Consider the following 21,105-nt stretch of genomic DNA (forward strand, 5'->3'; position numbering starts at 1 on the left):
GCCCTGAATGTCAAAGAACTACACCAGCTCCGAGTTGTTAGACAAATATCAAGTGCCACCAAGGATTGGCGATTTCTTCTTGTACTCCTTTGGCACCTCAAATTGGCTTCAGAAGGACCAATCTGCAGTTTGCGGAGATTGACCTTGTCAGCTAAATTCCCCACACGTACTCACGGCCACTTGCAGAGCTCTCCCTCTGGGAATAGGCAGCCGGGCCCCCTGACTCCCATTACGTTCAGACACAAAGACTTCCAACGCATCACGGTCTCGCTGTTTCGGATCGTTGTCTTGCTCGCTAGAAGACGCATAACCACCAGGTATCCATCAATCCTGGCATTGTGCATGACATCCGTCCTGGCCTGGACTCTGGACCTAATGCCCATTTGCCTTGTTTTGATATGCGATGTATCGGCCCCTAAATCCAAGACAGGGACCAGAACAAGGCTGCATCGTTGTTCGAGATGCCTCAGGTTCCGGTCCACTTTGGCAAATGAGTAGCAAGCGAGCTGGTACATATAGAGCCCAATGACCTCTCAGAATCAGCACTGAAAGCAATTGAACTTTCATGTTAAGTCATTATCATCCGCCATCTCACACGCGACCTCCAAGCATCGCAACACCTACATCAGGAACATGAAGCTCTCAGCCGCCATCTTTCTTGCCTTTTCTGCCAGTTTGGTTCAGGCGACTACGCATTCCGACTTAAGACGGTGCCTCCGATCATGCACGACAAACTTACTTTCGACAGTCTATGGCTGCCCTTCCAATAGAAAGGCCGGCCACCCGAATATCAACCATTATCTTGATGAATTCATCCAATGCAGACGTAAATGCGAGGAGCTACCTCGAACCAAATCTCAGGGCAGCCATTGGAGAAGCCTTCTTGGAATCAATCCACCATAAGAAAAAACCGTGTTGCAAGGGAATAATTTGTGGTCTGGGGATAACGGGACTGATACCGGGTGAGAATGTCTCATTTGATACGAAAGAAGATCAACAGCCTTCCTTTAGACGTTGTCCTTCCCTCTATTGTCCCTTCAGCTCTACACAGTCGTTCAGTTTGTGAGCAATCATGGTCGTTGCTCAAGGGTAGCTACAGGTGGTCTTGGCTTTGCTACCTCTGTGGTAGAGCTCCTTCGTAGCGAATTGACTCGGAAGGAAACGGCCCTGGGATAAGTATGAGGAAATCTCTCTAAATGATGGAAAATGAACCACAAAATCCTTGTTAACATGACATTACCTTGTTTGAGATGACATAGCGCCCCGGCCATGTCCTACGCCCATGGTGAAATCTTGGGCTGGTACTCAAATGGAGACCTTGTGATGATATCCATCGCCACCCCCCGCTTCTCCGCACATCACGTCAAGACCTCTCTGGGTCTAATGTTGCACCCCATATTAGCCGCTCTTTGATCGTGAGGGGAAGCTTGATTGCAGCAGACACAAGACAACAAAGACGGAGCCAAGACACTTGAGCTTGTCCTAAATATTCTCTGCTTCAATGGCCGAGAAAGTTGTCGAACAAGCTTACCTAGCCAAGCCTCCGGGCGAGTGCTGCATCACAGGGAACCTGCACGATGGCGAGCCGCGTGGAGCGCTTGAGACTGTCGAGGAGATAGAAACTTATGTGGTCTACCCACGTGAAGGGAAGTCGAATGGCAACATAGTTCTTTACTTTCCCGACGTCTGGGGCCTGTTCAAGAATGGCCTTCTCGTCATGGATGGCTTCGCAAATGCCGGGTATCTGACCATCGGGCTGGATTATTTCAGCGGCGATCCAGTCTGGAAGCACCGCAAGGATCGACACGACACGACCACCGATCCGAGTTTCGACTACGAGGCCTGGAAACAAAAGCATCAGAAGTTCGCTGCTGAGGCCGTGCCAAGATGGGTGGATGCAGTCAAGGCCAAATACGGGACGTCTGGGACGAGATACGCATGCGTCGGGTATGGACACTTGGGTTTGCATCGTCTCTGAAATGGGATATTGACTGATCATTTCCGACATTAAACAGATATTGCTTTGGCGCGCCTTACGTCTGTGACCAACTTTCTGATAATGGAATCTGCATCGCCGGAGCCTTTGCCCATCCAGCCTTTCTCAAGGAGGACCACTTTAGAAATCTGAAGGGTGAGAATGTTTTGAACTCGTATTTCTGCGACCTGACTGACGGCTTGCACAAAGGACCACTGTTTCTTTCATGTGCAGAAACCGATCATACATTTGATGCTAATTCTCGGCGACGAGCGGTCGACATTCTGATCGAAGACAAGAGACAATATCACGTGCAGCTTTTCTCAGGAGTTGAGCATGGCTTCGCCTTGCGGGGAAACCAAAATGACCCATATGAGCGTATGTCAACTCGAAAGCAATCTCCGGTATCATACTGTTGTCGTTGCTCTTCTGACTAATGATGCTGCAGGTTGGGTAAAGGAACAGAGTCTTCGGGGCATCGTGGATTGGTTTGACTATTGGCTCGCTCTTGAGTCGTTTTCCAAGAAATAGGGACTCTGACTCTATGAGGCTTATTATGAAGATTTTGACGATAGGTCGAATAAATCTTGGCGTTATAGTGTCTTCGACTTGTTTTTGGGATGGAAACAGTGCGAATATTTCAAGAGAGCATGTTGGGGTTCTCCTATAAACATAGCTGTGGACTTCCATCGACTGTATCAGTGTGATCGCTGCTGCTTGTGCAGCTATGTTAGTGTCATCTAACGTACAAATACGCGCGGGGTGACATGTGGATGATTCTAAGATCGACAGTGTGCTGCACGAAAGTTTTGGTGCACCTCGCCCCCCAAGGGAAGAGACTTTGGATCAGTTTGTAGCGGTCCCGTCATGCCACCAGCGGAGAGTTGGAGGCATACCGACACATTGTCGCTGGGTTTGCATATACGTACATCGGCCGAGGTGAGGGGAAACCATCCGACGTCGGTGCATGTTTCATTTTAAATCCTTGAACTTGATTATTCTGTGGACATAGCAGTCTAGAGATTCTTTCAGAGCATTACTGCATTAGTTATCATTAGTTCAAGGCTGTCATTCACTTCCGACCTCTCTCAACAATGACTCCCCCAAGAGCGTTCGATTTCGCTGGGGATGTAGCCATGGTGTCTGGAGCTGGTTCACGAATGCCAGGTGAGACCCTGAAAGCCTGACTGAGCGTGCAATGTTCTATTTCATCCAGATATGAATCCATCCATGGCCAGGGACTGATCATCTTTCTTCAAGGCGAAATTGGCAATGGTCGAGCAACCGCAGTCCTGCTTGCCCGTCACGGGGCTAAAGTAGCCCTTCTTGATAACAACCCGGAGTGGGCACAAGAGACAAAACGGATGATCGACCGGGAAGGCGGGATCTCTGAGGTCATTCAGACGGATGTCACAGACGAAGAGTCGTGCAAAATCGCGGTGGAAAAGACTGTCCAGTTATTCGGGGCTGTCCACATACTCGTGAACATAGGTAAGTCTCCTAGTGTTTCGTGGCGCACTCGCAATACCGATTGCAGAAGAAGTTTGTGATAACGTACTGACTACCTGTCTACTTGGCTCAGTCGGAGTTGGTGGCGTCCTAGGTGACGCCACAAAGCTCGATCTACCCGGTTGGGACCGTGACTTCCGTATCAATGTGGCCAGCATGGTACTCATGTGTCGACACGCCATCCCTGAGATGCGGAAGTCTGGTCGTGGCGCCATAGTAAACATGTCTTCCGTGAGTGGGATCATGGGAGGCAACCCAAGCCTGCTTTATGCCACGAGCAAGGGTGCCATTATCCAAATGACGAGAGCCATGGCAGTTCATCACGGGAAAGAGGGCATCCGAGTGAATTGTGTAGCCCCTGGAATGGTGTATACACCCATGGTAAGGAGTCGTGGCGGTGGGATGTCTGATGAGATGAGACAGGCGAGGATTGATCAGAACCTCCTTGGGACGGAGGGCACCGCGTGGGATGTTGGGTATGGTGAGTTGGATATCTGCCCAAAGTTACTTGGACATGTCTGCTGAGATACCTATTTACAGCGACGCTATTCCTGTGCAGCAAAGAAGCGCGGTGGATCACCGGACTGACCATGCCCGTGGACGCTGGGGTAAGCTTGTCGAAGCCTCTATTGGAGCAGCACGTATTAATGCAGCGAAGACAACCGCCGGCCGTCCTGATCGCCCAGCCTTGGAAGAGGACACACTTGTCAAGCAACAGCCTCATGGGTCGGGTCAAAAGTCGAGGCTGTAAACGAAAAGAGATTCGACTCTCAGAAGCTGATTTGATAATGCAACTGGTAGTCGCCTCGAAAGTTTGTTTGAATTTGATCATGGGCACAGAGCTCGAGATTGAAACGAATCACTCTGGCAGTGTCTAGTCAAAAGTATGAGGCAGTAAATTGACTTCGTAAAACTAAACCCCCGGAGGACGACTCGTTGCAACATCCAACTCACGAGAGATAGGGAACATTGTCTCGTATCCGTACACGATGTAATTCAGTAAGCCGTTCCACACGTATGCCCCATCATCGGCGTCCTCAACAGTCTCCTCACCAGCGAATGAGATCATATCCTTCATCATATCCGCTCGGTGGCCATTTTGTAGCCGCACATATTCTCCGTTCAGCTCTTTCTTCATGGCGTTCAATTGATTTCGCCACCAGTTCCCACGCAGTCTTCGTCGTTGCCATCTCTCACAGAGCCTCATCCGCAGCTCGTATAATCGCCATGACCATTTGATCAAGCCCGTGGCTCCTTCCATCTCTTCTGCCCGTTCTCGACGTTTATTCTCGTTGTCACGTTCCGCCTGGCGTATTTCCTCCATTAATCCTGCCTCAAAGCCCATATACCTTTGCTGTAGTGGCTGGGCAATCTCGATGTCACGGGTGACTGACCAGGCATGGCGCTGCCGGGTGATGTAACTTCGGAGGTCGGCGTATAGTTCTCCGTCCTCATTCCGCTCGGATCTCTCGTAGCTAGGTGTTGATGTCCCCATCACTGAGCCAGCGGTCGAGACGTTGCTTTGTCTGCCGGCTAGACGGTGTTGATGTTGTCGTTCCATAACTTCCGTGAATAAAGGCCCACCAGTATGAGTGGTATTGTTGTTATTGTGAGTCGTTATTGCAAGCAGGTTCAAGCTGGTTGATTCCATCTCATAGCTCTTTTCAAGAAATTGTGTATGTCGCCGTCCTTCAGCTAAGCGAGCTCAATGATACCACAGAGGATTCTGTAATAGCTAGGTGTGGAACAAGATATAAGACATTTGAAATGGCCTAGCTTCATCGAATGATTTGAATGAAATCAGAATCAAGGCCGTGGAGAATATTTAGAGACATTGGGTAGCAGCTTACCACACCACTGAATTCTTTTCAATTGATTTTCCAGCAATTTTCATCCACCAAAATCCATACCTGTCCAAAATCATCTGTGCCCTGTGAGCCCATGTGGACAGCCATCATTCACCATGCGAATAAAACATAAGCTAAGATGATTTATTCGGAAGGTTAATTGGCCGCTGGTTGCGAGCAGGACGAATCCACCACGGTCGGTTGTTTTCTGCTAGCTCCAAGATGCGTGTTTCCTCTGAGAGATTCTCCAATCGTTGAGCCACACCGTCTGCTCGTTGTTGGAATTGATCAAGTTGCTGTGAGATCTTGTTCAATTTTGGCTCGAGCTCTTCAGCCCAGACAAATGGGGGCTTAAAGATGGGGTGGTTAGGAGGTAAATCCCACGGTTTGAGACACATTTTGTTGGATGACTTAGGGGTCTAGAGTCTTGATACCTGGGGGTGACTGTATCGGCCTATCAATCTCTATGTTTTTCTGAAGGATGCCGGGAGCTTGAAAAGAAAAAGAGACTGTGCAAGGTCTGGGTTGCTCATTCAAATATTTTACCGATAACACGTAGCTCATTCGCCCGAACCTCGGTTGTCTAGAAGGTCAGATGGTCACCTATTTTCGTTTCCAAGCCAAAGTGAACCGGCTTGAGATAATCACCTGCGCTATTTGACAAAGTAACGCACTACTGAATGGGCTTCCTAGAGTAGTGCCCAAATTAAAAGTTTATTTGGCTGAGCAGGCCACAAACTTTCTCTTGCCTGGCAGACGTGGATCCTGGTGCTTTATTTTCTCAATGATGGCCTGATGCAATCCGTTTCAAAACGCACTCGCCACACACCTGGGGAATCCAATATTTCGGGCACTGCACGCACGACTTATGAATTATACTGTCAACATTCCACACTATGGGACAGCAAACCATTCGTTGCGCGTTTTTACGGCGCATTTTCAAATTTCAAAGGAGCAAGCGACGCCAAGCAGTCTCGGTTCCGCGTTCTCACGAGGACCAGAATGACGTGCCAGGTTCCAGATTGATCGAATCTCCAGGGGAGGAACAATATCAACCCAACTCGAAACTCATGAGCATCCCGCTGGACTTGCTGCGCATGGTTTTCTACTACTTAGAGACCGAGGACTGTATAGCCTTCTCTCTCGCCTGCGAAGGTCTCTACGACAGTCTTTTCTTTCAGGCCCGGCAGCGCTTCGCGTCTGCCAGTCCAGACCAGAAGCGTAGGGTACAGACAATGCTGGAAAAGGACCTCAAATATATCGATATCTACTGCCCCTTCTGCGAGATATTCCACACTTGGAATGACAAGAGATATCGCGAGATCAATTGTGTGGAAAAAGACGAAATTCAGTCAACCACATTCGCGGCTACTCAACTTGACACTCGCCTTTCGCAGCTGAGTTACCTCGATGCGCGAATGATCGTGAACGCGGTCATATTCAATAAATCATATTCACTAGGCGCTTTGGGCTTGCTACGACGTCATTTTATATTTGGGACGCCTCGATGCCTCTGGAGTCAGAGCTGGTGGCCAAAGGTCATCGATGGAGAGCTAATTCTCAGTATCGCCTCCAAACACATGAAAGATTCAACGGGGGTAAACGAAGATGATTTCGCTTTCAGAGTGTGTAAGCACGTGATAATCTACGGAAAATTCCCGCACTTATGGGTTGATTCGCGTGAGCTCAATAGGCTTGTCCTTTGCCCCAGCGCCAGGCACGCCACGGGCACATGCAAGACTTGCAGTGCAGATTGGCACTTGAAGGTTGAGTGGATCGAAGACGAGGAAAGCTCGCACCATAAAGGGTGGTGGATTGGGATTGAAGCATGGCCGATTGGGCGATCTTCGATCGCCTTTTGAATCGAGGTGGAAGCTTGCCGCGGGCGAGGGCATAAGCCCCGACAGCAGCTGGATTGAGGGACATTCAATGCACATCACTGATCACGAGGGCTGGGGAAGCAAGCTCGAAGGACTCAGTGAGGAGGGCGATTGGACAGCACATGGAAGTGTCTCAAAAACGTGGGAGGATAACATAGATCGTCTGTTTTGATACATCTTCGGTATTGTGCGTGCGAAATTATCACAATGGGTGCATGCTGCACTCAGCGAGCACCAATCATCCAGGTATCCCTGCCCTCTTGATTGTTTAAGGTCGTCTCAGCGCCTAGTGGACCAGGTGTAATAACGGAAGCGAGATTTGGATACGCGCCTCATCGTCTACCACATTCGGCCATCCCAGCCATCCATCGCAGATCCAGCGCCCATCATGTCGAGGGAGAAGCCACCGTCTCCTTCGAACATGTTGAAGTTGCTCAGGTCACCCATGCCAATATCTTCGGGCAAATTCAACAGATCCAGCAGAGAATCTCCAGAGGTCGTAGGGAACGAACCCGGCTCACCAGAATGAACGCCAGCAGAGGTATCCACTACGTGAGCAGAAGAGGCAGTGGACAGAGGAGTCGGGGAAGCCGATCCGGCTTGCAAAAGACTTCCACTTCCTGCATCTCGTGAATTTTGTGATCCATTCCATCCCTCGGAAATGCCACTTCCCGTCACAACACGCCCTCCTGAAGGTTTTTGCAGCCCTTGCCTCTCCCGAACGTATCGCGCCTTGGCTAAAAGCCTCCGAATGGGCTTCCAAATAGTACCCTTTGGCTCGTTGACACGCAGGATCCCAGAGTCGTATACAGCCATGACCGCACTCCAGGCGCGGTCGCATTCTGCCGACGGGGGGCGGCAGCATATCTCGGCCAGGACATAGCCGATAGCGTGCCACTGGACAAATGTGCTCGTATACCACGACCACTTGATAAGATTGGGGTGAGTCAAGATGCTTGTTGAGAGCTCTAGAACCTCGATGGACATGCTGAAGAGTTTCTCCCGGGTCTCTGGCTCAAGAGGTATCCTGGGCTCTTGACTCGAGGGAGTCGAGCCGCTGTTGCTTGGCGTACCCTCCGGCGTTGGACTCTTCTCTGCTCTCGCATTGTTGCTGGTGGGACCTGGCTGTGGGCGATAGACCAGGAGCCAGAACCGCGCAAATATCAGCTTCATGACCATGGAGGACATCAGGAGGACAGGCTCCGATGGATCACAATGGCGCAGGTACTTGTTGGTGATTCTCTCCACAAAGTCTTGCACGATTTGTTTTCGCCCTTCCACAGAAAAGCCAGAAGAGCCAATATCACCACCCCCTCGCCAAGGGCCCCTTTGAAGGCCGGGGCCAATCAGCTTGGTGCTCGAAGCCGTGTTGATAGCCTCGCATCTGACCATGCAGAAGGTCATGTCCGTCCACCCATCTCGTTCGACAGGGGGATCTGTCATGTCAGGATGGAGATCACTGTCATTGACATGGAGAGGGAGCTTTGTGTCAGAGAAGAATTTATGAAGATTTGCTTCGTGTTCCTGGTATTTCGATGAGTGGCCGTCGAGGACACAGATATACCACCACAGTCGCCGGCGAAGCTCGGTCTCGAATGGTTTGAGCCCAAAGACTGTGCCGTCGCGGTGGAGACCCATGCTCTGCGCAACGTAGAAGACCAAGGCTGTCAGCGACCACGTGGTGCGCGAGTCGTCTTGGTTCCGCAGGGCTGATAGGAACAGAACGGCTGCTTGAAGGAGAACCATGCTGTGTGTGTTAAGCAGATTGGCCCTGGCAAGCGCTTGCTCAGCAGAAAACCGATATTTCTCTGTGGCAGTATCCCTTGACACCCCCAGAAGAGCAAGGCACTGCTCGTTTGATAGGCTGATCGTTGTTGAGTAATAAATTGCGAACAAGAGTGCTTCGGTGTTTTTGTCTAACGAGTCGAGTGCAGCGATGCTGTCCCAATATGTCCTTGACAGTGACGGCAAATGAAAGAGGCGAATCATTGGCGACACATTTTCCGTGAAGACTGCAAACAGGTTCACAGCCTGTGATAGAGAAGGGTGGTACGATAGCAAGGAGTACGCAATCGCACGGAAACCGAACAGGGCCGCATTGGACCCCGATTGACCGTGGTCTGGTGCTTGAGTGGGCTGCATATCAAACCCTTCATCGTCACTCTCATCCTCTTCAGCTTCTTGCACCATGTCACGAATTCCGTCAACCTGGAGCTCCCATCAGTCAATTTGCAACGACAACGGTCTCTAAGGTCATACTTCATTTGCCAAGTTTGCCCAGAGCACGTTACCAACATAGTAGCTCATGGAGTCATTGACTACCAGACGGCCGAACTGGACATCGAGTGAAGAGGCATCCTCGCCAGGGCCCTTGGAGATCTCACTTTGCGGCTTGTGTAGTGATTCCTTGTCGTCGTCGCCTGATCTGGAGGAGGGCTGTGTCCTCTGGAGGGAGTCAGCTCCCCTGTCAGCACCACCTGCCAATACTGCCTCGGAGTCAACCGGATTTTCTGATGCCAGACGCTTGATAATGTGCTCAAGGCGGCTGAGTTTGTCCATGAGCTGCGCATTCTCGGCCCGGCGTGACCGCTTGGGAGCTCTCCCCGGACCCGATGGGTACAGGCATTCTTGGCCTGACCGAGTACAGTGCGAGCAAGGTTGCTGACGGTCACATTTCACCTTGCGCTGGCGGCACAACTCGCAGCTGCGGATGTGCGGGAAGGGTGTTGCAGCAGGGGGCAGTCGAGAGGTATCCGCCATGGCAGGCGAGTTGTGACCGGGCCGGGGTCCGTCCAGTATGGCGGTCAGGTGGTGAGCCCAGTAAATTACGCGACCGATGCTCTCCAGATGCCCGGTCAATTGAAACCTTGATAGAGATGGAGGGGGTGTGTACTCGAAACCAAGCTTGTTGGTGCTATGAGTGGGCTCTCCAGGAATGAAACCGTCTCTTTGGTGCTGAGAAGTCGGAGCGGCGAGCCCCACAAGTGGCGCTCCTTCGCTCGGATAAGCTTATGCGAGTCCGATGCCGACGAGCCGTCTGCCACTAGACTTCGTGTCACGTCGCCTAGCACTTTCGACGACCACCAGTAGGGTTGAGGCAGGCCCTCCGACCGTCATTGCTTTTGTTTAGCCCAACATGTGTCCATCAACGAGAGACCAGCGTGGATGTCCGACTCAAGTCTCTTCTGACACAACCTGCCAGCGTCAGGAGACAGTGTCTTCACTTTCTCATCGACTCGCACTTCGAAGAACGACACATGGCATGACGCCGAAAAAAGAATTGTTTCTGAAGAGAAAAGGGGCGCAGACAGCCAATAATGAACTATGAACAGTTCATAAGGAAGCAGACACGATGGCTCGAATAACAGCAGCTGGTTATGTACAAGAACGACAGCTTGTCGTGAGTGACGGTCATCGCTAGACGTCGAGGGTGGAGCCCGGCAGGTTCCGTGCACCCTCTCAAGCAGAGCGCTCTTTGGCTGTCTGGCCGGCCCGAAGCGAGACACCCCCTGACTGGTAGCTCTCGGCATCATTTGGCGCCTTGGCTTGGTGCTGTCAGCCATGTCCAATATCAATGGTCTTTGCAAACCTTCACAAGGCTTGAAAGGCAGTGATGAAGATATCCTCCCATTTCTTTTATCTAACATAATTTTCTCCTGAAGCGTGAACAGGATGTTGAGTCCTCGCACTCCCAAAGGCTGTCTCACGAACACACTGTGATATGACTGATCACTGATATCCGAGATGTCCGCCCATTCTGTTCAACCCAGGACTGTGTTGATATTGCCGATATCTGCTGCCATGAAAGAGGGCATAGGTAGGCTTCTGAAACTCCAGGCACCCCTGAGGAAATTCTCAGCAGTCTTTCCACGGACAATGACTTATCACTGCATCCCAAATATGACCAGCCCTTCCCTAATTGTGACCATTGTTGTTGGGCGTAATGGGTGACTGTCTGCAAGGTGACGAGGTATTGGCACTGCTGATTCCCGGTCTTGCCTGTCGGCTGGGTCCACAAGTCCCGAGACGCCGCAGAACTTCGTCAAACGATGTCAGAACCCGCTTCGATCCCTTTTCCTCCTGCAGGAATTCTGTGCCAGTGGATCAATTTTCGGCAGAATTCCGACTTGCCTGCGAATTGCCTTACTAGCCATTGTGCCCATTCTGCACCACTTCGGTTCGAACTCACGACCATTGTTTCCCTGAAAGGTAGACATCGCGAGTTTCCTTCAAGTTCCGGGGCTGAGGGTCCAGGCCCCCTCTATAAAAACCTCCACTGCTGACACCTTCCTGCCAACTTTTCTTCCTTCCCTACATCTTTCCCAACATCCTTCTTTCCGTTTCCCTCCACCCAAATCTCAACATTGACCCTCCATCATCGACTTCTTCACCAGTCGACACACGCTCACAGTGGCGTCCGTCCCCAACGCCCATCTCCATCCCCATCCTCGCTGCCTTCGATAAGGGCTGACGCATAGACGCGACGCCCAAAGCCAGGCGGAAGAGACCTGACGGTCATCAAATGGTACGAAGCCCTCCCGTTGACAGAGGTCAACGTTTGCGTCTTCACCATCCCACACCCCTGACCACCGATGAGACCACCTTCGTCGTTCTGGGAGTCGCCCTGGGTGTGGCAGAGTGCCACAAGGATCGACAAGGTGCAGCAAGCCACGCACTCTTCATCCTGTAGTCGCCTGGCTACTGTAAGACTTTCCAGCCTCGTTGAGATTCGCTTCACTCTAACCTCGTTGGCAGGAAGGTCGTCCTGAGTGTGGCCAAGTGCTACAAGGATAGGCAGGGAGTTTGGGGCCACGCGCTCGTGGTGGTGTCATTGCCCGATCGCCGTAAGTACTCCCAGTCTCGTCGAGGTGTCTAGTCTGCTGACCTCGCCGACGATAAGGGCACCCTGGTCGTGGCAGACAGACACAAGCATGGGCAGGGCGCCGCGAGTCCTTCTGTTGTTCCCTGTGGAACAAGGCAACTTGTCTCAGGATCGTCCGCATTCCGCTTCTTGCTCTAAAGTCGCCCAGTCTGCGCTTCAGAGGAAGCGCAACAAATTCTGAACGTCCCAGTCGACGGCGATAACGACAGAGCTGGTCGTCAATATCAATCAGATCAGAGGTCAGTGTTTCCATGCCAGGCACTCTTTGCACAGTTGGCCGTGCGCTTCTCTTGTGTTTGTGCACTCTGATCAACGACAAGGATCATGGCAGAACATCTTGAGCTGCCGACTATACCAGAAGGAAAAGACGCTGACATGGCCTTCTGTGATATAGGATCAACTGCTCCGCGCAGCAGTCCAGCTCTTCGCGACTGGTCCTCTGGATCAGGAGAAGAGCATCAACGGTATCTGGAAGGCCGTAAAGGAGCACATCCAGAAGAATGGTGGAACCACGTCCGCAGGCGTGACCACCCTCAAGAAGCGATGGCTGGCAATCCGCAACCAGCCTGCAGGAGTCTCAGCCGCGGCGGGTTCCTCAGCCGCGCCATCAGCCTCGCGGACTCGCGGTGGCGCTGCCCGCACTGGCAGCATTCACGCCACGGGAAGTCTGACCCGGTCCCTTCCGGTCCTGAGTCAAAGGACGTCAACTGGAACAGCTACTTGTCAGTCTTCCAAACTCCGTTTGAAGAGCTGCTGCTGGGTGCTCTTGAGCAGTGACCGGTTCAGCCTCCACTGTCTGCAACACCCCGAAACTATCCACTTTCCAGGAATGCTTTTGGATAAGGTAAGTTATGGCCAGACACCAGCCTTCTTAATGGCCAATGTCACAGAGACTGACCGTTGGTGATGTACTGCTTTCTAGTTCTCACACCTCATTTCCATGACGAATTCTGCCTGTTGACGCAGTCGACGAGAGATGTAATGGCATCATGGCATGCCAACGGTCCACCAAGTGGACATCACACCCCGATTCGCGTGCGGCTGAGATCCTTTTTCTGCTGAATCTCGCACAGCTGCTCGATGATGGCTACTATGTTGATGTTGATCATGGCATCCCGCAGGCCCAGCTCGATGGCCAGGACGAGAGATGAACTGGGCGATACGAAGAAAGAGGTCAAGCAAGAGATTGAGAAAATCGTCAACCATAGCAAGCACTGCGTACTCAGCCGCAGCCTGCATGTCCGAAGCAAAGGCTTCGATGGTCCGCAGAGGACCGGCAGCCAGTTGAGAGGATGCCGTCCGATGAACTGGAGGCTTTCCGAGCGCCGCCACAGGGCATCTCACCGACGAGAACGAAGCTTATCGAGACGCGTACGGTATCTCCTATAACAGAGGTTATAAATTCAGCGCATATCTCGGCAGAGATCTTTGACGAGGAGAATTGCGCCGTATAGATCACTGGTCTGTTCCTCGTACAGGGACCTCGTGGCGGGCATTGCTCTGCACCGCCCAGGAAAGGTGTATGGCAGCTCAGCAAGCTGGTCATAACTGACAAGAGAGACGAAAAGCCTCCACAGCTGGCATTCCCTCACTAGGCGGCTTCTGAGCTTTATCTCGCCTTTCGAGCGCGGTCCCGGCCATATCCTTAGCCGCAACTCCTCGATCACGCATGTCGTCTAGCATGGGTGAATATCGCCTGACTTGGTCCACTGGATGGCAGCTTCGTCATGGTTGTCATGTTGAAAGCCGGCGTTTTCAAGTCCATCCTGAACGCGAAGGGAAGCACCTTGGAGTGGTTTCTGCATCTCACGACGAAGACCAAACGCACATCGTGCGGAGGAGAGCTTCTGAAATCCTACACAAATAAAGCAGAATTCATGCAAGAATGCTCGAAGTCGATAACTTGCACAAGTCCAACTGATTCCTCATTACTGGCCGTCCGGTGCTCTTCATGCAAACCGTGCCGACGTAAGGGCACGTCTCCACAGTGTGTCTGTCGTCCGTCAAGGCCATAGGGCCGCTCAGCCTCGGATGAGGCTTTCGAATATGACCGGCTATGACTCCGTCAAACCAGAAGCCGGGTCGCGTGTCGAAATAGCTTCTGCATGGGCCCCGGTGTGTACCATGCTCTCAGCTGGCAGCATGTTGGCTATGGCCGAGGGAATAAGGGGGGCATCAGGAAGCATATCTGCGCTCATCGCGCTGGCGGTTGTACCTGCGATTCTTTTTCTTCGTCAGCTCAAACGACTTCGGGTTAATTTATTTAATACCTACGTTGATTCAACCTCAGATCAGATACAGAGGTATCTGAGGACTCAGTCCGTCTTGGGTGCGCGCCTATCGGTCGACGATGAGAGTTGCAGACGAAGCTCCTCGGCAACTGATGCGAGTGGGCACCATAAAAGGTCCGACCTTCCATATCGTGGTGGATAAATTTGCTGGTACCTAGGTCCTCGCCCCTCCGTGTCGGGTGCGAGATCGAAGACTCTCATCCCCGTCAAGCACTGACCGGAGCTAGCCCCGATTTTCGCATCTCTTTCGCATCAGATCAAAACTGCGCTGCCTAACACGACTTTTGTTGTTTGTGCATCTTTTCAACAGACAGATCGCCGTCTGCTTTTCGCCACTTTGTCCAACTTACTTTTCACAAACACCTTGCACGACACGGTGACAAGCTCATCCTACCTTCCTTCACTTGAACCTATTTGGTTGAAGACATTCCTCGCATCACATTCAAGATGCCGACCGACAAGGAGACGAAGAACGACTCCAACAATCCCTTCCTCACCTACCCGGCTAAATCTCTCAACGTGGCCATGAGTCCTAACGAGGCTATCGCTTCCAACGAGACCAGCACCTCCGACCACACCAGCGCCTTCGGCGAGGCCAGTATCTCCGAGCAGCCACAGGGCAGCTCTGAGGAGCAGAACATGGCTATCGCGGTGGTCAAAGCCCAGAGGGGCCGTGAGATGTACGGCGTCGAAGGCCTTCGCACAGTAAGCACCCCGAGCTTGACCTCCTGATCTGTAGCTAGCGGACTGTAGCTACCGGGCTCTTTCGTGCAGAACATTGCTGACTTTCGCACGGCAGGGTCGGTTCATGCTTCACCGTCTGGCCCCCGAGATCAAAAACCAGATCTACGCGCTGGTCCTGGCGGATGGTGTCCCAGGCGAGCCTGCTGCGATCGAGAAAGAGCCTGAATTCACTCGAACTCTAAAGATGCCCCCCATCACCATGGTCGACCGCTTGGTCCGTGACGAGACCTTGAGAATGTGGTGCAGCGGCCGAAAGTTCTCTGTCCAGGTGCCCCAGAACCAGGATGTCATTGAAAAGTTGGAAGCCGAGCAGGAGATGGTCATGAACCTCCATCGGATGAATGAATCGGGATACTCCACGCAGGACATGAGAGACAACGCCCAGATTGTCTCTGATGACTTTGCTGAGTATCTCAAGAAAGCGCCCGACCGCAATCTTTGCCCGTTCCGTTTCATTGGAAACCTCACCGTCACCTACAACGGGCGCGTCAGAGTCAACATCCAAGAAATGGAAACCAATTGGGAGCCCCGTTCCCTGATTGTCGGCTTCCGTTGTTATGACGAAGCTGCCTTCGAGACTGTCTACAACCACCGTGACTACTTGAAGCAACCCGACGAGAGAAAGCACCTCGATCCCGACGGAACACTCAACTTCGTCAATTTCGCGGCCGTCCGCAAGCAGTTTGTCGCCATTCTCATCAATACGGAGCTGTGGTTCAGTATGATCCCTTACACGGACGCGCTTCTGCACCCCATGATCCAGCCCGTCATCAAAGCCCTGTGCATGTTTGTTACAGGCCAGGAAAAGCGCCCTCACTGGATCGAGGTCATCGTCGAGGACTACAAGTACCCTTCCACAGGACGTGGCCTGCCTTGGCCCTACTACGACTCGGACGAGCGCGAGCATGAGTCGGAGCCTGATGATGGATTCGACATTTATCCCGACGGTCGTTTCCTGAGTAGCTCCGAGGGCAGCGAGGGCAGCGGCGACGGAGAGCAGGAGGATGAGGACGATGAGGACGAGGAGGATCAGGAGGACGAGGATCATGAGGACGAGGAGCAGGAGAATGAGGATCAGTATGATGAGGAGCGTTTTCCATATCGCAACATCTCGGACCGCGAGAATGACTCAGAGGACGGCAACACTCGCAACTACGGCTACGGCTTTGATGCTGTTCATGGCAGCGTTGAGGATGGCAAGAACTCCGTTGATGGTCACAACAACTCGGAGGATGACGACGATCCGGAGCACACCAAGGCCTCGGAGGAGGTTCACAACAACTGTGAGGCTGACATCGACTCTAAGGTCCAGACTGAGGGAGTTTGATTTGCTCATGCAGTCACCGTCATCTGATCAGTGGCCTGGGGAGCGTTCAAGGTGAAGGATCTCATGCTCAACAAACAAGAGCACAGGAATGTTTACGATCAAGAAAAAGAAGAAAAAAAGGGGGTGGAGGAGGGGGAAAATTAGGTGTGGCCCTTGGATTGTGCCTTGAGCGCACTAGGTCTAAGAGGGGTAAATTCATTCAGTTTCCAGCCTGTGGCGGCTGAGATGTGGATTCTGGAGTTATGGACACTTGTTCTGGATGCGACCCAGATACCATTTTGATTTTCTTGCAGGGATCCATCCTGGATTCATTCGTGCGAGGGGCACACATTATTTGCTTCCTACCTCCAAACAGGGTGCAGGGCCAAAGTTTAGGTAGTACCATCGCAGCTTTCTATGCCCTGGTAGCCACGGGCCATAATCAAAAGTCTGATTGAAATCTGCGCCTTCCCTTGAGTTGTGACTTGACTTGACTTGCGGCTTGAGAATGCTCGTGGGGATACAGAAGTGAAAGCTTTTCATCCATTCACTCTCAATGTCTCCGTTGTATTCACTGAGGGGCAGTCGCAGTGGATGTTTAGGCAGATCGCGAGGCCTGTTGCACTTGCCTCAACACTTACCTGCTGCCTCTGTTTGCAAGTCCAATCCAACCTTCAAGTCCACATCATTGTGTCCATTGACACCAGCCCATTCAAGTGGGGAAATCATAACGATAGTGCGACTACCAAAGGGCACGCCTCAATCATGATGGACAGCTCAGTCGCCATCCAACGCTCTACTGCTGAAGGAGACAAGGTTTGACCTCCTATTCTGCTTCACTTCAACAAATCTAGGTCCTCAACTTGCGACCACTAACACGCTTGCAGAGCCCAGAGAAATGTTTCCCTTTCCTCCTTCTCCCTGCCGAGATGCGCAACAAGATTTACCGATACTCCCTTGTCCAATCAAAGCTCAGCGGAAGCATCTGTGGCTTCGTCCAGCCTCCCCTCACCCGTACGAACAAGCAAATACGCTCGGAGGCTTTGCCGATCTATTATGGAGAGAACGCGTTCTACCTGCGTATCCCATACCCTTCTCCCAACAGCAGACAGCACTGGGCCGACTTTATCAGGATGTTCAGGGTGTTCAGCGCTGGAGGACCAGAGGGCCGTGGGAGCGGCAGCCTGCGATTTGTCCGTCAGCTACAGTGTGAAGTTATAAACAATTTTGATTTCGGAGAGCGATATTGGCTCCTAGAAGTCTCTTTCGGGGAACTAGGTTCATGTGACCAAGACGATCACACAGTCGAGAAATTTGGAGACGAGTACTATTTCAAAGACAAGGAAGGCACCGCCTGGCACCATTGGGACTCAGTCTACGAACTCGTTGGGACTATGCTGCACGAGCAGGGGCGCCCATGGTCTACTATGGAACACGAATCTGTCCATTGCTTTATCAGCACCATCATTATGGTTGCAAGAGAGTGTCCGGGTATCTCGAAGGGCGTTATCATGATGGCGGAAGGAGACCCAGAGCCAGACTTGGGAGATTTGGGATGGTGAGCGTGAGGAGGTGGCTGTCAGCATGAATTCTTAAGGTTGGTCTACAATCATCTTGCAACGGTTGCCTGGCTGGCCAGCTGGTTACCTCCAACTTGAACGCTCAAGGCATCCAGATAAAGGCACAACGAATGAGTCCAAAGTCAATTTGCTGAAATTTGCGAAACGGTGTCTGTTGGGAAGGGATAGCTACCAACTACTCGGATCCGTAGCTTTAATCAACAAATAAACTCATCCAAGTTGCCAGAGCGGTGCCCGGGCGGGGATCTGAGCTGCTGGTTCCGTGGAGGGAAAAAAGTTCATTACAAATTCCTTCAAGACGAATATGACTGTCCTTAGCAAGACACGGAAAACGGTGTTTCAATCTGCACAGCGTTTGTTCATGGGAACAAATCCATTGATAGCATACAAGCCACATCGTGACCTTTTGACTGTATTTTCCCTGTCCTCTAGTCTAAAATCTGTCGCGTCCGTCATCATACATGGATCTGATGACTTGCATAATAGGCTTCTGATACCAGTCTTCTGGGGTGTGATCAGCGCCGATTGTGTCCTCAACCAACATCTCCACCGCGGATAAGACTTGTTCGTCTGAATCTGTGGCTGCCTTGATAGTCCACTGGTATCTGGTGCAGTCGAATGGCTTGTTCTCTCTGTCGCCGGACTCGAATTTCATCGTTATTCGACTGAGTCCGCTAAGGGCAAAAATAGAACAGTATTCAGCTGGTTGAACAAAAGGAAAGTGTTCAACTGCAGAGATAGCAATATGGTGTTCGACTGTGTGGATTTGAATGATCAAATTCTGGATGCTCTGCAGGGGTTCCCGATCGGCGGAGGAAGTTCCACGCCGTCCAAAGTACTCCATCATTCCGATAAAGCGGTTGAAATGAGAGGTGTCTCGATCGCTGCGGTGTACTTTCTCGCCACACAACAGAATATAGAATAGATTCTCGGCGTAATAAATGGGAAGGGCCTCGGTGAAGATTTGTTTGCTTGTCAGTGTCAGGGCCGGCGGGGCGAGGCTGCGGATCAAGCGTTTGTGGCTGGGGACGTCGGGGCCAGAATCGCGGATGAGGACAAGTCGATAGATCTTGTTCCTGATCTCAGCTGGCAAATCGGACCAGCCAAAAGTCTTCTGACATGCAATTAGCTTTTCATGCAATCTACATCGCTCTGATCATTCGAGGAACACAAACTAGTTTCTGTTGGCCAACCTCCATACCAGTGCAGGTCTGACTGCCCTGATTCTGCTGTGGGAGTCATGTCAGCTCTGTACCTTCGGGAGGCAAACTGCGACTTCTTGCAAACTCACCTTGCTTTGTTCACTCGCCATCTTGAGTCGCCCTGAAACAGACTGGTGGGAGAATGTGGGCTTCTTAGGGATCAGACACTTAATCCAAGGTATGCAAACCGTGATGACAACCTGGCTGCCCAGAAAGAGTTCGTTGTGGTGGAGCGAGAAGCAACAGAGATGGAAAGTGCTGCGAAGCAGGTAAATATACTTCCGAATTCCGAAATTATCACTGATACCAGCCAGGCAGCGGATTAGTGGTCCATGATATCTGCACCTTTTCTAACAACACATCCACAGGCGGCTTTGTCCACCTCCGTCATGAAACACCCTCCAAACATTTTCAGTGTCCTGGCAGCGCTGTCTAAGTCAGCAGTGGCAACTCCATGCACATTGAATCGGTCTTGGGAGGCCGTATGTTTGAGTTCAGGCAAGGAGCACCATGGTTTGTGTGAAGTTACTCTGCCTCATCAAACAAAGGTCAGGGCCTTTTGAAAGTTTTCTGCGATTTCTTGTTCAAACGGACTCCAGAGACCTATCAAGTCAAGGGTAGACGGCAACATAGAGAACGACAGCCCATATATTGTTTATGTAAACGAATGTAGTGTCAGTAGAGAACGACAGCCAAGTCTAACCGCCCCCTCCCCCTTTCCAGTCTAACCACCTTCTCCTCGTACATCCGTAAGCCACCAAGCCCAAAGGCCATGAAATAGTTCATTAACAGCCTCACTTATCCGAAGTCGACGTGAATGACCCTGTTAATTGAAGCCGACGCAGATAATACTATTGCAGGTGCAGAATTGAGGGCATGAAAAGGGCTGTTGAATACAATACTGCCCAGTCGCAAAGCACGGTATGACTTGTCGTTGGTCCAAGGGACTTTCTTCACGCGGGCTCATGTCCGGCGGGAGATCAGACCGCCTGGATCCCCGCTGCATGCCCGATATTTTCTCCGTGGGCAGCACGTCTTCTGGCGGGCTTAGTAGCTGCTCCTCCGGAACCGTGGCGCTGTCGACATTAGCGAAGATGGCTTTCTTCGCATCGAACTCGGCCTGGGACACATGTCCCTCGATGGCGGAGATGTATGTCTGGATCTGCTCTTTGCTGAGGCGTGCTGCATCAACAATCGTGCCGTTGGCTAGGTAGGCCCGGTATACGCCGTCGTTGTCAACGTTCCAGAAGCCACGAGTTGCTTCGGGGAAGCTGAGGATAGGAAAGTTGGCTAAGGGGTTGCCATCTCCCTTTTGCTATGAACTTGTTAGCTTGAATACAGTCCAACCGCGCTATCATGACATACCACAGCTCTAGTCTTTGGGATGCTAGTAGCAGCTGCAAGGCCGAACATAGTGGTCAACAGGATGGCGAAATTCATTGTTGTCTGGTGGGAGAGAAGAGAACAGAACTAGGAGTGGTCTTTGCAATACTTTCGAAGTTGTGCTGTTCGTTGATGGTAAATGGTTTGACAAGATCACCAGGAGTCTCGAGGCCTTAAGTACTTCCATACATCGTCTACAAACTCTCGTATTATCTCAAAAGGGCGATACGAAGTCCTGCAGATCATTTCCAGATGCTAATCATATTATTTGGAAGCCAGTTCCACAGCAACCATTCGTGTTGACCTGTGGATGCTGACAAGCATAACCATGGTACTGGGGCAGCTATTTTGGTTGATTGTGAGCAATGTCACGGTTGAACGGATGTCGGATGTCTCTTTTATGAGTTCTGATTCAGAGATGGGCCAGATTGTAACCTTAGAAGGGTTTAGCTCCATTATGGGCCTTTTTATCTGTTGACTCGGCTTGAAGTTCAAAGCCCCAGCTC

At 51.6% G+C, this 21,105-nt stretch overlaps 10 protein-coding genes across 10 annotated transcripts; 6 read left to right on the forward strand and 4 right to left on the reverse strand.

The window, feature by feature from the left end:
- Positions 1 to 48: 48 nt before the first annotated feature.
- J7T55_009739 (uncharacterized protein) lies at positions 49 to 383 on the reverse strand (the record flags this gene model as incomplete). Its single annotated transcript, XM_053143684.1, has 2 exons — positions 49 to 106; positions 175 to 383. The coding sequence occupies 2 exons, from the start codon at positions 381 to 383 to the stop codon at positions 49 to 51; spliced, it is 267 nt and encodes an 88-aa protein (XP_052993258.1).
- Positions 384 to 1,501: 1,118 nt separating this feature from the next.
- J7T55_009740 (uncharacterized protein) lies at positions 1,502 to 2,506 on the forward strand (the record flags this gene model as incomplete). The annotated part of the gene is made up of 4 exons (XM_053143685.1): positions 1,502 to 1,947; positions 2,016 to 2,131; positions 2,249 to 2,353; positions 2,424 to 2,506. 4 exons carry the CDS (start codon positions 1,502 to 1,504, stop codon positions 2,504 to 2,506), a joined length of 750 nt encoding a protein of 249 aa, XP_052993259.1.
- A 563-nt stretch (positions 2,507 to 3,069) lies between these two features.
- On the forward strand, positions 3,070 to 4,235 carry J7T55_009741 (uncharacterized protein; the record flags this gene model as incomplete). The annotated part of the gene is made up of 5 exons (XM_053143686.1): positions 3,070 to 3,142; positions 3,236 to 3,466; positions 3,558 to 3,965; positions 4,025 to 4,092; positions 4,143 to 4,235. The coding sequence occupies 5 exons, from the start codon at positions 3,070 to 3,072 to the stop codon at positions 4,233 to 4,235; spliced, it is 873 nt and encodes a 290-aa protein (XP_052993260.1).
- Positions 4,236 to 4,254: 19 nt separating this feature from the next.
- J7T55_009742 (uncharacterized protein) lies at positions 4,255 to 4,979 on the reverse strand (the record flags this gene model as incomplete). Its single annotated transcript, XM_053143689.1, has 2 exons — positions 4,255 to 4,358; positions 4,439 to 4,979. 2 exons carry the CDS (start codon positions 4,977 to 4,979, stop codon positions 4,255 to 4,257), a joined length of 645 nt encoding a protein of 214 aa, XP_052993261.1.
- Positions 4,980 to 6,227: 1,248 nt separating this feature from the next.
- Positions 6,228 to 7,383, forward strand: J7T55_009743 (uncharacterized protein; the record flags this gene model as incomplete). The annotated part of the gene is made up of 2 exons (XM_053143690.1): positions 6,228 to 6,956; positions 7,138 to 7,383. The coding sequence occupies 2 exons, from the start codon at positions 6,228 to 6,230 to the stop codon at positions 7,381 to 7,383; spliced, it is 975 nt and encodes a 324-aa protein (XP_052993262.1).
- Positions 7,384 to 7,550: 167 nt separating this feature from the next.
- Positions 7,551 to 9,971, reverse strand: J7T55_009744 (uncharacterized protein; the record flags this gene model as incomplete). The annotated part of the gene is made up of 3 exons (XM_053143691.1): positions 7,551 to 9,075; positions 9,133 to 9,419; positions 9,471 to 9,971. The coding sequence occupies 3 exons, from the start codon at positions 9,969 to 9,971 to the stop codon at positions 7,551 to 7,553; spliced, it is 2,313 nt and encodes a 770-aa protein (XP_052993263.1).
- A 1,832-nt stretch (positions 9,972 to 11,803) lies between these two features.
- On the forward strand, positions 11,804 to 13,244 carry J7T55_009745 (uncharacterized protein; the record flags this gene model as incomplete). The annotated part of the gene is made up of 5 exons (XM_053143692.1): positions 11,804 to 11,914; positions 11,971 to 12,055; positions 12,303 to 12,332; positions 12,510 to 12,815; positions 13,060 to 13,244. The coding sequence occupies 5 exons, from the start codon at positions 11,804 to 11,806 to the stop codon at positions 13,242 to 13,244; spliced, it is 717 nt and encodes a 238-aa protein (XP_052993264.1).
- A 1,587-nt stretch (positions 13,245 to 14,831) lies between these two features.
- On the forward strand, positions 14,832 to 16,455 carry J7T55_009746 (uncharacterized protein; the record flags this gene model as incomplete). The annotated part of the gene is made up of 2 exons (XM_053143693.1): positions 14,832 to 15,089; positions 15,184 to 16,455. 2 exons carry the CDS (start codon positions 14,832 to 14,834, stop codon positions 16,453 to 16,455), a joined length of 1,530 nt encoding a protein of 509 aa, XP_052993265.1.
- A 744-nt stretch (positions 16,456 to 17,199) lies between these two features.
- On the forward strand, positions 17,200 to 17,996 carry J7T55_009747 (uncharacterized protein; the record flags this gene model as incomplete). Its single annotated transcript, XM_053143694.1, has 3 exons — positions 17,200 to 17,250; positions 17,322 to 17,631; positions 17,740 to 17,996. The coding sequence occupies 3 exons, from the start codon at positions 17,200 to 17,202 to the stop codon at positions 17,994 to 17,996; spliced, it is 618 nt and encodes a 205-aa protein (XP_052993266.1).
- A 451-nt stretch (positions 17,997 to 18,447) lies between these two features.
- J7T55_009748 (uncharacterized protein) lies at positions 18,448 to 20,656 on the reverse strand (the record flags this gene model as incomplete). The annotated part of the gene is made up of 5 exons (XM_053143695.1): positions 18,448 to 19,100; positions 19,216 to 19,243; positions 19,306 to 19,516; positions 20,119 to 20,531; positions 20,582 to 20,656. 5 exons carry the CDS (start codon positions 20,654 to 20,656, stop codon positions 18,448 to 18,450), a joined length of 1,380 nt encoding a protein of 459 aa, XP_052993267.1.
- Positions 20,657 to 21,105: the final 449 nt, after the last annotated feature.

The sequence above is a fragment of the Diaporthe amygdali genome, assembly GCF_026229845.1.
Source record: "Diaporthe amygdali strain CAA958 chromosome Unknown NODE_15_length_991109_cov_64_707514, whole genome shotgun sequence".
NCBI classification, from domain to species: domain Eukaryota; kingdom Fungi; phylum Ascomycota; class Sordariomycetes; order Diaporthales; family Diaporthaceae; genus Diaporthe; species Diaporthe amygdali.